Consider the following 16,353-nt stretch of genomic DNA (forward strand, 5'->3'; position numbering starts at 1 on the left):
ACCCATTGGCTAATGTTTGAGAAGGAACCCCAGGGAAGTATGGGTTACAGGTTGGCTTGCAATCAGCAAGGTCAGCAGTTGAAACCCACCAGCTGCTTGGTGGAAGAAAGGCAGGGTCTCTCCTTCCATAAACAGTTACAGGTGCAGAAACTCCTGGGCGGTTCTCCCCTCTCTGATAGGGCCTCTATGAGTCAGCATGGACTCCATGGTAGACAGTTGAATGCGAACTCTGGACTTTCTATGGCTTTAAGGAAGTAAGAAGTGACTGCTTGTCCAGACACTCTAGAGAATGTTCCCTTCTGTCCCGCAGCCACAGTGAAAGTGTGACTGGTTTTGCTTAGTGATTTCCTCTGTCCACATTTATGAGGCCTGTTTGTTCTTTATCCAGGCTTTGCCAGAGAATCTACAGAGACTTTCCTGATGGTCTCGGTCATGAATGTCATCTCCACCACTTGTTTTTTGGGTTTTTTAGAATTCCATTTCAAACTTGTATTTATTTTTTAAATCATTATAATAGGGGCTCATACAACTCTTATCACAATCCATACATACATCAGTTGTGTAAAGCACATTTGTACATTCATTGCCCTCATCATTCTCTCCACCACTTGTTTAAGATTATTCTAAGTGAGCAGGAAAGAAACAGACTGTCCAGTTCTCTTGACACAGAGGCCAGCCCCTTTCCTGGGACATCGGTAGCCGCCCTCCCTCCCCCTTGCCTTTTGATCGTGTCACACACTGAATGGATGTTCATTTCCTCAATAAAAGTGTTCTCAGACTATCTAGTTATGTCATCCATAACCCCGTGGGCATGACTCATGTTCATAATTCTTTAATCAATAGCAAGAGAACATTCCAGAAGGGGCAGAGTTCTCTTTGGGTACAGAACGAATGGCGCTTTCAGTCTCCCTCTACGCCACCCCCTGTTATAGTTGAGAAGTAAATAAATGGACAAGTACTTTGATGTACACTAGGCATAATATAGCATTAATGTGGAAATAGAAATGATTATAGCCAATTTCACACACACACACGTTTAAAAGCCTAGCAAATCGTTGTATGCCCTCTTTGGAAATGTGGAAATGAGCTATGATCTGCCTGGTTTCAGGCAGTCAGAGTTTTAGTCTAAGTAGAAGATGTTCTGTGCCCCTAACATTTGCCTCATGTATGTTCTCCTGGTTGCCAGGGAGTCATGCCAACTCTTAGCAGTCCCATTTGTTCAGAGTAGACCGGCTCCACAGGGTTTGCAAGGCTTGGACTTTTTGGAAACAAAGCACCAGGCCTGTCTACCGAGGTGCCTCTTGAGTTGGGTAGGTGTTGGCATATATTTTTCAAAGTTTCCTCTAATTTAGGTCTCATTGGGTTAATGTCCATTGGCAACCTAATTGAGAAAAGGAGGTTTGAGCCACCACCCTGGCTGGGGTTAATTCTTGGGAGTCCCATATCTAAACATTTACTTTTTTAATAAAAACAACAACAAAAACTGTTGTCAGCATGGTTTTGATTACCTAAATAATGAAGAAGACAAATGGGGAAAGAGTGAGCAGCTGGGGTGCACCAGGCGCCTGGCCAGGCCTGGAACGTTACGAGGTGGGGCCCGTGAGTGCACTAGGGAAGGATGGAATTTAAGAGGTGGAGCATCCAGATACATCTTGCTTCCCTGGGATTAGTACATCAACTATGCCAGTTATCCTTTCATACTCCCAAGTGTCTTGTTAGGCAATCCACTATGGGTCACCTAATTGTAGGTCATCTAGTGCCACTCTCTCATTTCCCCCCAGATGTAGAATGAGAGCCCCAGAGGTAAAGTGACTGGCTTAGCCAACCACCTGTCGCCCACGTCAGCGTAGAACTCTGCTTCACTGGCTTTTTTCAGCAGCGGCTTGTTTGGTTTGGATTTTGTCTTGTTTTGTTTTTAAGCTAGAACCCCCAGGCCTTTTTCCCAAGACTTGTCTGGATGGCCTTGAACCTCCAAACTTTTGGCTAGCAGCCAAGCATGCTACCCATTCACACCATTCACTTGCATTCAGGAATTGGTAGCACCAAAGCTGGCACTAGACCACGGACCTCCGGACCCTGGCAGAGCCCTGTCTAGGAACATAGTTTAATCTTCTTATTGAGAAGCTGCCAGCCAGTGGACAGTTCTACCCCCACTTTGGTGCTCCATGTGGTCTTTTTCTGGCTCTAGAAGGGAAACTTCAGGAAGCCAATTGCTAGTGAATGGGAGAAACTAATGAGATGTGGAGTTTTTTGTGTTTTGTTTTATTGTTTTTTTAACTCTAAGAGGAAAGTTCATGGGAGCCCAGATGATAAATTTGGAATATCGTTCACTTTTATCATAAAATTATTAGTAAATATTGCATTGCCAAAAAAAAGTTTCCATATAATACTTCCTTCTTGTTCTTTGGCCAGTATCGTACTCCATTCTTACAATAATGCCCTCATGAGGTTTCCTCAGCCAGCCAAGCGCGGCTCCTGCTTGAGTCTGCACACAAAGGGATCTAATGTATTCTACATGTACTGCTTCAGGTAGTGGTAAGAGTAGTGAAATACGTAAGACGTGCCCTGTGATCAAGAATGAGTATTAAAGCCCTGGGAAGGGAAATGTGAAGGCCACTGCCACGGAGCTGGTTCGAACTCAGGGGAGCCAAGATCGTCCGTCTTCACAGATGCAGACCGAGTGAGCAGGGGGTTTGTACCAGGTGGCACAGGGGGCTGCACGTGGAGCTGCTCACCAGAAATCCAGCAGTTCCAACCCCAAAGCTGCCCCGTGCGAGAAAGAAGAGGCGGTCTGTTCTGATACAGCAGTGCTTCTCAACCTGTGAGTTGCGAGCCCTTTGAGGGTCGAACAGCCCATTCACAGGGGTCGCCTGATTCATACCAGTAGCAAAATTACAGTGATGAAGTAGCAACGAAATAATTTTATGGTAGGGTGGTTACACAAGGAGATGTATTAAAGGGTCATGGCATTAGGAAGATTGAGAACCACTGGTACAAAGACTTACAGTCTCAGAAACCCAAAGAGGAAGTTCTACCCCGCCCCATAGGGTAGCTGTGAGTTGGAATCAATTTGATGGCAGTGGAAACCTGTAGTTAACAGCCCAGTACCTAACCCACAGTGCCACCAAGGCTCCTGGGATCTGTATGCTAAATTACATGGCAGTCAAGAAGACTGCTCTGAGGAGGTCACATCTAAGACCTGATGAGTGGCCAAAGGAGCCAACCACATGAAAATCCCGGGACAGAATGTTGCAGGCAAAAGTAACAACGGCAAGGGCCCAGCAAGAGCAAGGGTTTGGTGCCCTTGGTGAATGTGGGGCCTGTGGATGGATGGGGAGCAGACAGGCAGAGGGCAGTGAAGAGGTGGCTGGGGCAGGGGGGCACGTAGAATCAGACTATCCCAATGCACTCTGGCCGGCCCCCGGCCATCAACCGTTACCGGCCAGGGTGAAGGAAACTGCATTCGAACGCAGTTTGACTTGCTAAGGCATCAAACTGTGGTCATCTGAAGGGCAATTCATTTTTATTGTATTTCTAAAAAGTCTTGGTCCACAGTTGAACCGAATAAACTGGGAAAGGGAGGCAGGGCTGATTTTTTTTACCACAGTATACTGGAGAAACACCTTTTTGTTTTTAATTTTTCCAAAACCATTTTATTGGGAATGACTACAGATACCATATCATTCCATAGTCCACTCACATCAAGCATAGTTGTACAATTTCTACCACAGTTATTTTCAAAACATTCTCTTTCTTCTTGAACTCCTTACCATCAGCTCCTCTTTACCACCCCAGCGTAACCTCCTCCCCCACACACATACACTATCCCCCCAGGAACCCTTATTCCACTTGCTGCCTCTATAGGTTCATCAATCCTGGGTTTCATGTACTGAAAATCATATCACAAAAACTCAAGAGAGTTATTTCTCCCAATGACAACACATCTGAGATAGACCCCAACATGAAAAAAAATTTTTAACAAAAAAAAATGTTGAAAACCAGATCAGGCCAAACTGATTTTGAGCCTTGTAAGCCATCAGAGGGAGCTTGGGTTAATTTCCCTGAGAAACTTGGAAGCCTGCAGGGGACAGATGTTTCTGGAGTACAGTTAGCCGAACAGAGAGCTGATGACAGCCTGGGCTGGGACACGTCAGTTGATAGAGGCACAAACATTGTGTTTTGGAGGCAGAGACATCAGGAGCAGCTGGTTTTTGGGGTGTGGCCATGATTGAGGCAGAAGAGCCAGGGTGCTTTGGGATTTCGGTCTGCTCAGCGGGCGCCAAACATTGCGTTTGTCCTATTGATCTGCCATGTGGATTCTGCCTTGGCCACCACACTGGTGCTGGTCCATGAAGAGTGTGATCACAATGGTTCCACAGTGCGACCACATCGGGCAGACCAGCCTTCTTTTCCTCCCTCTAACGTGATTCCGGATCTTTGACCATCCAGCGCACTCTTAACGAATGCGCTGTGTGAGGTTATCCTCTTAGCTCATGGTTACCCTCCACTCCTCCTCTCTTCCTTTCAGACATGCAGAAAAACTGTGCCTTGGATTGTGCCCCCAAGAAAGATACATTGTAAATGCTAGCATCAACCCCAATGGTCTCAGTCCCATTTGGGAATGGGCTGTCTTTGTTTTGTTAATGAGACAGGACCAGTGTGGTGTTGTGTTTGAAGCTGATGCAAGCAAGAGTTGAGGGAAAAGAGATGCTGGGCCACAGGACGATGGGCCAGGAGAAACTTAGGAGAGATGAGGACTTTCTTCCAGCACCAACAGAGAAAGCCTCCCTGCTATAGCCAGCCCCGAGTTTGGATGTCTGGCTTTCTAAAGGGTGAAGAAATTAATCTTTGTTGGGTAAAGCCACCCAGTACGGTGTTTCTGTTACAGCAGCTGTAGGTGAATGAAGACAGAATTGTTGGCCCCGTTTTGAGATGGGCAGTGTGGATACCTGGAGTAATTTCTAGTGCATCCACCACCCGCCCGTTCTTCCCATACAAAAGGAATGCCTGTTGCCTCCCCGTCTCTGCAGGAGACGCAGGTTTGATGAGCTGTCGTGGAGGCTTGCCTGTTGCTGTGATGCTGAGCAGGTTTCAACAGAGCTGTTAGATGGAGATAGACTAGGAAGAAAGGCCTGCCCTCCCCCCGCCCACCCCACCTCCAAATACCAGCCCCTGGAAACCCTGAGGACCACAGCAGCCCCACCCCTCCCCAGCTGATGGACGGTGGGATGGGCAGGCCTGGGCAGCGCTGCTTCCCCAATATCACCATCCATCTCACAGGCACCTCCTGTCACCTCCCTCCTCTCCAATCAGAGCTGTTATCTTTCATAGTCCACACCCTCCCCCCCGCCCCCCCCCCCCCCGCAACTCAGCCCAGTCTTTCTCTTAGCACGTACATCGCAGGCTCCCGATGCAGATTTCTGAAACTGATGCACAGTTCACTTGACCAGTTTTTATAGTTCCAAGACAAGGTAGAAGTAAAGCCAGCTCCAGAGAAGTGCTGCTTCCCCATCAGCCCCTCGTCCCATTCCTCTTTATTGCTGGTGGAGGAAGCTATTTTCCTAAATTGCACTTGTTTTCTCCGCTTTCCTTACTAGGGATGTGGTTGGCGTTTTTTAGGACGGTGCTATATCTGTTGCCCCTTAAATACTCCAAGTCGTTGAATTGTGTGAAGAATACAAAGAGGGTGCCCCTCTTTCCCCCTCCCCTGGTGGGGGCTTTCACGAGGAATGTGGGAGCTGGAGAGCCCCCTTTGTCTGCCTTTATGAAGTGATGCTCAGGCAGCTGCAGATTGGCTTCTGAAGCAAGCGGCGCCCTTGGCTTCCTCGGTTTAAAGTAGAGCGTGAATGTCACTTGGATACAGTGTGTGGGGCGATGAGATACCCAGGACACATTCAGACAGTAACACAAACTTCTTTGCCTGTTGTTTTTCGACTGTGGGATATAATCTTCTTAAACTGTAATCAAAGCGCCTTCTCAGAACTTCTTTCTCACGAAAAGAACCTGGAGTCTAATAATGAATGCGGTTGGTGCTGTCACCCATCCAGGCATCCAGTCCCTGGGCCTCCTGATAAAGGGGCATTGTTTGGCAGGAGGCTTTTCCTCTCTTCCTGCTTCTAGAAATGATTTAATTGACAACAGGAAGGACTGTCAACGGGCCGGAGTAAAGCTGTGTACAGTATGGCAGACGTAGCCTTCGGATACTTCATCCTTGAAGAACAAACCACAGCCCAGAGAAGATAGTTTTAAGGAGATAGTGGGTTTATTGCAGGATGCAGTGTTTTCTCCTCTTTGAATCTGGAGTCCACGCCGACGAGGATCTTTTACATGTGAGTGTCTTTAGCTGCCGTCAAGTCGGCTCCGACTCACGGCCACCTTCTGTAAACAGAACGCAGCGTGGCCCAGCCCGGCGCCGGCCTCACAATTGTTGGTGTGTTGAGGCATTTGTATCATGGCTGATCTTGTGCCAGCCCCATCACCGATGCCCCAGCACAGCCAGGACAGGGTTTCCTCCTCGAAGACACAGGCAGCTGATCCCCTGGGTGAACCTTACTGTGGTCCAACCTTGCTTTGATAAACAAGCCATCACCGCTGTAGCAGCTAATAAAGTCACAAATAGAACTTTCGGAACTTTCTTTTAGTGGGCCCGACGTTTTATTTTGCTTTGGCCAGATATTATTTTTAAATTAAGTGAGTTCAACTGTTGTCCAGTTTAATCAAACTGTGTCTCCCAGTAGGTGTAATAGTGGCGCTCTTTTACCCCATGGATTTTTCCCCATCTTCAGTTTACTGAACAAGTCTGGTTGGGCCAGATTTATAAGAGAATGAACAGAAATGGCCACCTTCACAACCCCTGCTCCTTACAAAGGCTTAAAGGTGCTCCCCATGCCCGCCCCCATAGCTGTGTCAGTAAGGAGCCCTGGTCTGCGTTGAACTTCTAACTGCAAAGTCTGCAGTTCTAAACCACCAGCCTCACTTAAGGGGGAAAAAAAGATGGATTTCCACTCCTGTAAAGAGCTAGAGTATCGGTTGGGGTAAAGCCCTTGGTAGGGGCTCCGTTCTGTCCAGTCTCACCCACTGTGCGCCTCTTTCTTATTCCAATTCCAACTTCCTTGGGATGCATAGACTTGGTAGTTCAGTGAGAGGTTGGAATGAGCTTTCTATCCCAACTTTAGGCGAGTGCACTTCCGTCTGCTGTGCTTAATCAGTTCTCTGAGAGGTAGGGACAGGTGTCCCCACAGCAAACACCCCCCGTGAAGACTATAGATACGACATTGCGTGTGGTATCTAGGAGCCCGGGGCATGAAAGAATTGTAGTCAAAGATCTTGTTCACCCCATCACACATGCACCCCTACCCCCCAGTATGTTCCCCGCTATGTCTGGAACCCAAACCAAACCTGTTGCTGTCCTGTCGTAGGGAAGGGCTGCAGCTCTGCTCCTGCTGTCACTGTTGGGAGGATGGAGGGGAAGGCTCTGCAGTGGGTGTGGGGGAGAGTGTGAATTCTTCTTGATTGATTAAACATATCCCTGGGAAAATAGTATCAGTGAGCGAGCCCTGGCCTGGATACCCACATTTAATAAAGGACATGCCTGTTGTTTTCTGTGCCCTGGGTTTTCTTGTTCTTAGAAGCCAGCCTTTCAGCAGTTTCGAGTCTGTCCACTCGCTGTGCTAAAAACCCAGGAGGGGAAGACAGTGGCGAGCTCCTTGGCAGGGCTCTTGGAAGCCCCAGGGGGAAGTCGTGTCATTTTGACAGCATCTAAGAGGGGGCTGGGACTGACTCAATTGAAGCCGTTTCAAGAAGCGGCTCCTTTCATTGAAGCAACAAGGAGTGTCTTGTTCTGTCCTCTGGAGCCCCTGTGAGGGGCCGCTGTGTCTAAGGGATACTATTAGCATCCAGGCAGCGGGCCACGGAGGGGGAGGATTCATCTGGGCCTCTGCACCCTGGCGACAGCGCAAGGCCTCGAGTGAGACTGGTCACCGAGACGGTGCCAGAGACGGGACTTGCCTGAAAGTTGTAGATGCAAGAGCCGCCTCCCTGGCTCCACATTTCCTGGGGAAGGTGTAGGGACAGCAGTGGTGGGCCACTGGAAGACGAGGTGTCCGTGCAAAGATACCTCCAGTGTGCGTGGGTCTGACATTATAGAGACGCGATCGATCCATGCTTGCAGAGTTCCTCGCCAGGGGCCTTCGAACTTGGGAAATTCCACTTCAGCCTGAGCGAAACGCAGGTTTTACCCCAACAAAGATGTGAAGGATTGACTTGTTTGCCTGGGAATATAAGAAGCTCTGCATTGCTTGTTTCTTACAAAAACCCTTCTAAAACCCTTTGTTCTGGGTTAGAGAGGCAGGGTTAAAAACAAGTCTTGGTCATCAGTTTCCATATAGATTGGTCTTATCACTTCATGACACACCTGTTCAGCCAGCACCCGGCCTCATCTAACTCTTAAGTAAGTCTGCCTGGGGCACTCTGCAGTTTCCACCCTCCCGGGTGCTGTTTATAAGCTTCTGCTGGGTGTGGGTCCTGGTAGTCCACAATAGTATGCTATCTTGTGAATCCCAGGCTACCTGGGTTTATATACTGATTCCACCACAGATGGGGGGTTGTAATGTGAGCAGGTTCACTACCCCAAGCTTCCACTTTCTGCTCAGAAAAAATGGAAATAAGTTATTTTACCCCAAATGTTTATTGTGGAGACAAATAATCACTGTAAGTCGATGTCAACTCCTGGTGAACCTGTGGGACAGGGTAGAACTGCTCCTGTGGGTTTCCGAGACTCCAACTCTTTATGGGAGTAGAAAGCCTCATCTTTGTCTAGCACAGCCGCTGGGGATTTCAAACTGCTAACCGTGTGGCTAGCCACCAAATGTGTAACCACTGCGCCTCCTGGGGCTCCTTACCCCTGGTGAGCCTCTGTACGGCTTCTGAAGTTGTAACGCTTTCCAGGAGCAGATTAGCGTCACCGTCTTCTCTCGGACATACTGGTGCATTTGACGTTGCTAATCTTGTGGTGAGCAGTCCATCGTGTAGCCAACAGTGCCACCAAGGCTCCACTGATAAAAGAGGAGACAAGGAAGCACACGGCCGTGACTTGGTGCATGATGCTGATGTGATGTGGGTGCTGGGCAGTGCTTTGAAGAACTACAGTGAGTCAAACGTTAAAGACGCCTGCATTCCTGAGGTTTTCCGTTCATCCGCACTGTGACAAGGCTGTGCAGAAAGGTGCCCTACAAGGGGGCAGGTGGCAGCGCCAGAGGAGGCTCCCTTGAGAAGGTGAGGCTTGGGTGCCCCTGTACTGAGTGAACCTGCTGAGCAAAAGAAGCTGAGCCTGCAAGCTTAGGATTCTGTTTCCGTGAAGGACGAAAACAGGCTAAATGAATCTAACCAGTTGCTGGGCAGCCCGCTCCGACTCAAGTTAGGCCGCATGTTAGCAGAGTTGGGCTCCAGTGGCTGAGTTTGTCTCGATCAGATTGCCAGGCCTTTTGTGTGTGTGGTGCGATGGCGGGTTGGACTTTTGTTTAGCAACTGAGCGCATTTCCCATTTGCGCACCCCCACCCCTGTTCACCCTCACAGGACGCCCAAATGGATCTATGGTGGTGGAAATAGCATTGGTCGATGAGGGAGGTTATAGGCTAGAAAAAGACAAAGAGTGTCAACTGCCCACGCGGTCCGGTTTCTACAGAAGTAAGCGTTCACAGAGCTCCAGGCCCCATATGCAGACTTACCTACTTTTATTGCGCTTTGCAGACTGCATTTTTTTTTCCACAGACTGGAGCGAGCCCTGTGCTTACTTCGTGTCTCTATGTCACAGTGTGGTTCAGTCTCACAATATCCCCACCTTTTTCGAGGGATTCACTGGCTGCAAGCCTGGGCTCGATGAATGTGGATTGTGAGGATGGGGCAGGGCTGGGCAGGGATGCTCTCGGCTGTGCGGCCGGATGGCACCTAATGCCAACAACAGCCTGGCACACAGAACACAACTGTCATCTGCACTGGCAATGGAAACATCTGTGGGACTTGCTTTGTATTCACGTTTGCTTTATTTTAGTGGTCTGGAGCAGAACCTGTACTTTACATGTTATGTATACCACAGTAAAATATTTAAATGATGATGATGAGTGGCGATTGCTAGTAAAAACAGAGGGAAGGGGGCCTTAGGGAGTGGGAACCCCAAATAGGAAGGGGTGTGCAGCAGTATGCTGTGTTCCAGGGCTGCGAGCAGCTGCACTGGCCAGGTGCAGGGTGCGGGTGGAGGCCCCTGGAGAGAGAGACAGCCAGGATCAGAGCTGAGCATGGTGCAGGTGTCTCTTTGAAGTAGGTGAGTGGAAATAGACCTGGATGGGGCTCACTACCTGGGAGCTTCAGTCCATTTGCCCCATCTTTAAAACGGACTTGTTGGAGAGGCAAAATGGGTGGAAAATGCATGGATCTGACATGGAATATCTGTTTAATGATGCTTTCAGTGATCTTAAAGCGTGTATGTGTTATCTGCCTCTCCCAGTAAAAAACTGGAGGTAAATATGCTATGGATTCGTGGACCTGCTCACTTGAAACTTTTGACCTTTTACCAAGTAATTATTCTATTTTGTTAATTATAGCTTATTATCACATGAAAATTATGGTTATTTTATTTTTCCTGAAAGTTTATTGGTGTACTGACTAACCTATTTCAAGCATTTTTAGAACAGTCAAAATATTTAGACAAACTTCTATTTCAGTAAGGTTTATATTTTGGTGAAATTATTTTTACAATACTTACCTGAACACTAAATTTTAAAGTTTCTTATCTTTCCTAAAATGATTTGTATTTATTTGGGGCGCAAGGGAGTAGATAGCAATCGATTGATCTAGGATTTTTACTAACTCAGATATACCTTTCTGAAACATTACACATCAGATCGCAATAGTGTACAAAACAATGGGTTGAGATTAATAATGCGCTGTTATAAAAAGCTCATTATTAAATGTTAAACGCTAGAGAAATTCGGCTGGCTCCGCGGTTGGCTCCATTCATTCAGCATCATTCAGCAGCCTGGGCTGGTTTTCCGCCTGCTTTAGATTTCCCGGAGTGGGCTTTTTAAGTAACTCTTTCCCTTGTTATGAAAGCCAAGCTCTGTCTGGCGAATTTCTCCTCTGTGTTCTGGGAATGGCTGTGTAGGTCGCGCATTCTTCTTTTTCTCCGGACCATGAATTTCTCAATTGGACCTGCCTCTGTGTTTAGGAGTGAGCGAGCCCGTTGGATTACCGCCCTGGGACACAGCAGCGGGAAGCAGCATCCTGACCGAACCTGTAAGTTTTCCCCGGAGCAGCCTGAGCTGAGATGGGAAGTGGAGGGACTCTGCCCTCTGGTGGACACTAGTTTACTCAGACCCCAAGCCCATCCCATTGCCGCCCAGACCATTCTGACTCATGGCCCCCTCTGGGACGTGGAGCAGCCCCAAGGGCTTAATATTGATACCCCTGTAGGATCTAAAATCTCACCCGCACAGGGAGAACCATTTAGAGGAGCTGTTTGAAGCCGGGCAGGAAGGGCTCTAGCTAAGGGTGACGGTGGAGACAACCAGGACACAGCAGCCGAGATGGTGATTTCAAACTGCTGACCTTGGGGTTAGGGTTAGCAGCCCAGCACATGAGTACGAGATAGAGCATGGGCTTGTTATGAGTAAGAGGCTAGGTGATGTCAGAACGTCAAAGCCCTGCTTGACCTGTGAAGCTCTTAATCCTTTAGACATTGCTCATGGGTAATGATCGTATGCGTAAGCCTTCTCCATGCTGACATTCTGATTCTTAGTCAAAATGTGGGTTTAACCTAAAAGGGCTTTGTGAGTCTTTTGTGCCTTTCTTGAAATTAACTGATAATGGTAAGGAAATGTTGGTGCAGGAAAGGACAAAGCGTGGATTCTCTGGATGGGGCACCAGGGAGAGCAAACCCCAATGAGGCGGGCAGCAGAGCCCGTCCTGGTGGAACACTCAGAAACCCGCCCGCTGCTGTTGACTCTGACACGCTTGGGGGAGACGTGGAACTGGATCATGCTGACCGTTTTACGAGATGGTCACTGTAATCCGTCGTTGAATTTGCACACTTAACAAGGATTGAAATGGGATTTGTTATTATCATTAGTAATATGTATTTTAACACAGTCACAAGATCAGGTTATTGGTTTGAAACCCTTTTGATTGTGTTTCAGAGTCAGGGACAGACTATTTGAGAGATCACAGCCCTCCTTCGGGAGTCGCTAGAGTTCATTGTGTCCTTCATACGACCTTCCTGTAAGGAAATGCCAAAAAGGCCCCTCTGTCGGAGCACCTTTTATTTATTTCTCAGCACCTCTGGCCACTTGCAGCCATTGCTGCTGGAGGGCTGAGGAACCATGCTGAGGAAAAGCCAGGAGAACGGGGTGCTGGGTGTATTGCAAATGTTCCCACCCAGGCACGGCGTTGGTACGCCACCTCATCCGCCTTGCTCCAGCCTCTCCCACGCACAATGGCAGTTTTCTTCTGTGTTAGGTGAGGTGACTAAAAGCCCCTATCAAGACTATTCCTGAAGGGGCTCACAAATCAGAAAAGGCCACTCTTGATTTTGAGCTTCTGGGATCCTAAAAGTGTGTGCTCAGGTCAGAGCCCCCAGAAAGACTCTCTTTCCTGAGACCAGACTGACTTGCTTTAGCAATGCCCGCTGCGAACTGCTCAGAAGGAGCGCGTTGACGCACATGGTTGATTGATTGATGGATTGATTGATTAGCAGCCTTGTTTTTCTCTGTGGCTGAGAACTCAGCGTGCCACCTTTCCTCCGCAGCACTGACCCAGGTGGAAATCATTCGATCGTTTACTGCGAAGCAGCCTGATGAACTGTCCCTTCAGGTGTCGGATGTGGTCCTCATTTATCAGCGCGTCAGCGACGGTGAGTGGGGTATTGTACGGAGCATCGCAGTCCTGAGTCCAGGGGCCAAGAGAACTCCCGAGGGGTCTAATTTTCTTATCAGTACCTGCTTTCTGTAGAACCTGGCCTGCCCCAGTAGTGTGTGAGACCACACAGGTACTACCTGCTTGTCTTGTCTTGGCTCTCATTCCTTTTCTTCTGTATTGGGACTTCATTTCCCAAGCCAGTGGCTTCTAAGAGCCCTAACGATGGCTTAGAAAGGTGTTTAGGGATTTTGTCATGTTTGAAATCTTTCACCCTAAATATTAGTTGGTGCAAATTGAACATGCTCAGTGGCTCACCAAAAGGCTTGGAGGGTGGAGCCCACCCAGAGGTACCTAGAAAGGAGGGCCTGGCTGTCTGGTTCCCAGAAAGAGCCACTGAACACTCTGTGAACACAGTGCTAGTCTAATAACTGGAGATGTAGCCTCCTTCGCCTCGTTCCCAGTCTTCTTAATGTTCATTTAATGCTTTTGATTAGTGATACCATCATATGGTTTGTCATCCAAAATGAAGCAAGAAAAGTTTTCCTCCCTCCTGAGTCCCCCAATGACCTAGTTCTTCCTCACTTTCAAAAGTGAGGGAAACACGAAGCTGTTGAACTGCTGTCTAACCGGAGTGGCCTCTCCCCACATTCACTGGTCGACCATCCCAACTCTGCCATCCTTGTCCATGGTCTGAGGTGCCTCTGATCTTGACATCCTCTGTGCAGTTGGGCCTCCCCTAAACCTGTGGTGCTTGATGCAGACTCCGTTCTTCTTTGCAGGCTGGTATGAGGGGGAGCGGCTGCGAGATGGAGAACGGGGCTGGTTTCCTATGGAGTGTGCCAAGGAGATAACGTGCCAGGCCACAATCGACAAGAACGTGGAGAGGATGGGGCGCCTGCTAGGCCTGGAGACCAATGTGTAGCCCCTCGGACGACCTTTCGTTACTGCGTGATTTGCACCGTGTGGTGTGGGCTGATCTTCTTGTTCGTTTTAACACAGCCCGTTTACTTCAAAGCATGAAAACGCGTGCCTCAACTTCCCTGTGGTTGAGTGCTCTCAGGAGAGCAGCCACTGGGTTGAGCTGGTTCACACAGCTCAGCTTGTGCACACCATCCACTGGCAACCCTCTTCAAGTACACAGAGCTTCGGGACTGCCCGTTTCAGGGCTCAGGCGGGTTCTGCTGCTCCTAGCCTCACCAGGTTGTGACACAACAATGCATCTGGGCTGCTGTGTCCTGGTTGTCTCCACCGTCACCCTTAGCTGGAGCCCTTCCCGCCCGCTTCAAACAGCTCCTCTAAATGGTTCTCCCTGTGCGGGTGAGATTTTAGATCCTACAGGGGTATCAATATTTTGCCGCCTCTAATTTTCAAGACTTGATTTTAATGCTGAGTTCATTTCAAAAGTTGCTGGTAAAATTCAGAGTGAGCTGTTACATTTTTGGGGTTTGTTCCTAAATCTTCCCAGAAAGGGGATATTGGCACTTGAATTTCAGACACCTTTTTTCCCCTTCATGACAAGGAAAGTAGGGGCTTGGTTTTCATTTTTTTAGAGTCCACCTCCCCCACCATTGGTCTTCTCCAACCTGACTGAACAGGCATTCGAGGAGCCCTTGAGAGCAGAAACTGAACACAGGGCCGCGTCCTCCTCTGAAAACGTTCCCCAGAGGAGCTAATAAACGGACAGGAGGCTGCCTGGCCTTCAATAAAGCAAGGATTTTGACCATTCCTGCTCCCCCCTGCCCAATAGGAAATTGGCTGGAACACACCTTAACAAGCTCAAGAGATGGGAAAACGAGGCCTGGAAAAGGCAGTAAACAGCCAGTAGGGTAGCTAGACGCAACCTAACAGTCTGGCCTTAACAGAAACGGCTCGTGTTCTGCACAAAAGCCTCGCTTGATGAATGTGGCGTCTCCCTGGACTGGAACTTTCAGCAGAATTTTATTTTGTCCACCGGTGTAGGGAGAGGCACAAAGGTTAAAGGCTCATGGGCCAGCTTAGCGGTTGGTGGTTCGAACCCACCCAGAGGCTCCTGCTTCCGAACGGTCACCGCGTGCACAGCCCTGGGAAGCAGTTCTGCTCCGCAGACATGAAGTCCCCACAAGTTGAAAGGGACTCAACTAACAGCAGCAGGGAGAAAGCAGAGTCATTGCAGCAGCAGGTTGGCTTCACAAAGCGTCGAGGAGGAGGCCGGACTTCAGACAGAGAAGTGACTATTCTTACCCGTTTTCCCTCACTGCCCCAGTCTGTTCACAGCGGGATACACTTCTGGAAAAGTGTGCAGTTATCCAAGGGTTCCCCTCTGTGTGGGACCCATCCCGGCAAGTGTGCCTGGGCAGTGAGGAGAAAAGCAGTACATTGGGGTTCCCCCACGCCCACCTGCTCTTTTTTTGCTCTGCAAACACTTCCTGTTTTAAAAGCCAAGGCCAATCCCAAGCCCCTTGAAGTGTGGACGAGCCTGTCAGTGAGCACCGGGGACTGCAGCAGTGACGTCTGGGGTTTTGTTTACAAGGGGTCTCAGCTTGTTGCTTATGTCAGCAACTTTATGAGAGGGGACACTAACATGCTGTAATCTAGTCTAATGTGAGGTTTTCATTTAGAAAGGAAACTATTATTGCTTGCCAAGAGATTGTTTTGTATTATTTTTGCTAATACCTTTTGCTAAAAAGCAACTGCGTCATGAATCCTGTGAATTAATTTATAAGTAGAAACACGAAGTCATTTGGACAATGTGTGCATCTTCTACATCAAACCCTTATTTGCCAAGCAGATCCGCCCTGTTGTTAGGTAAAGCTGTTAGGTGGCAGGTACTTCCCACATTGACAGTGTTTCATTTCAACTACGAATTGCCATTTCTGTAGGACACAGGATCCCCCACCAAACGTAGTGCTGTGAGCAGCTTCTCTGAGTTGTACAGTGACTACATTCCGCGACCTATGGAGGACAAGAACTTGACGCTGCTTTGTATACTTTTGGTCAAATATGTGGATGTATAAAGATTTTGTGTATACTTGGACCTTTGTGGTGTGATTTCACTTCCTGTGTTTGCTGGACATGTAGTTAAATCAGACTTTCTAATCAAAAGGTGTCTCAGCTAACATCGAAGGGAAGTAATGTTGTTGTGTGTTTTTCCCGCCTGTGTGGGTCCACGTTGGCACCAGTTGCCCTATTAAGTGCAGAACATCCTTAAGAACTGGGACCAAGCTGTTTTTAAAAAACTTTTATGAGGTATAATGGGTTTTGGAATATACTATGTGTGACATTTATATCTAAAAATGATGTGGCAGCAGCTTTTGGCTGCCTCTGACTTCACAGGAGTGAAGAAGCAAACTCAACGTCAGGCCACGGTTGGTTCCAGTGAGGCAGAGGCCAAGACATGCCTCCAGCCTCCACTCTTGCTGACCAGTCCTGACGCCCACCATCCCTCTGGCATACTCTCACACTCCAGA

General features: G+C 48.5%; 1 protein-coding gene across 1 annotated transcript in view; it reads left to right on the plus strand.

Annotated features, from left to right (window-relative positions):
- Positions 1 to 16,002, plus strand: part of ARHGEF26 (Rho guanine nucleotide exchange factor 26) — a 155,035-nt gene extending 139,033 nt beyond the window's left edge. Inside the window, exons 12-14 of the mRNA XM_075546945.1 lie at positions 11,223 to 11,290; positions 12,798 to 12,902; positions 13,687 to 16,002. Coding sequence (XP_075403060.1) covers positions 11,223 to 11,290; positions 12,798 to 12,902; positions 13,687 to 13,829 — 316 coding nt within the window. The 3' untranslated portion in view covers positions 13,830 to 16,002. The remainder of the gene's footprint in view (positions 1 to 11,222; positions 11,291 to 12,797; positions 12,903 to 13,686) is intronic.
- Positions 16,003 to 16,353: the final 351 nt, after the last annotated feature.

Source organism: Tenrec ecaudatus, chromosome 4 (assembly GCF_050624435.1).
Source record: "Tenrec ecaudatus isolate mTenEca1 chromosome 4, mTenEca1.hap1, whole genome shotgun sequence".
Lineage (NCBI taxonomy): Eukaryota > Metazoa > Chordata > Mammalia > Afrosoricida > Tenrecidae > Tenrec > Tenrec ecaudatus.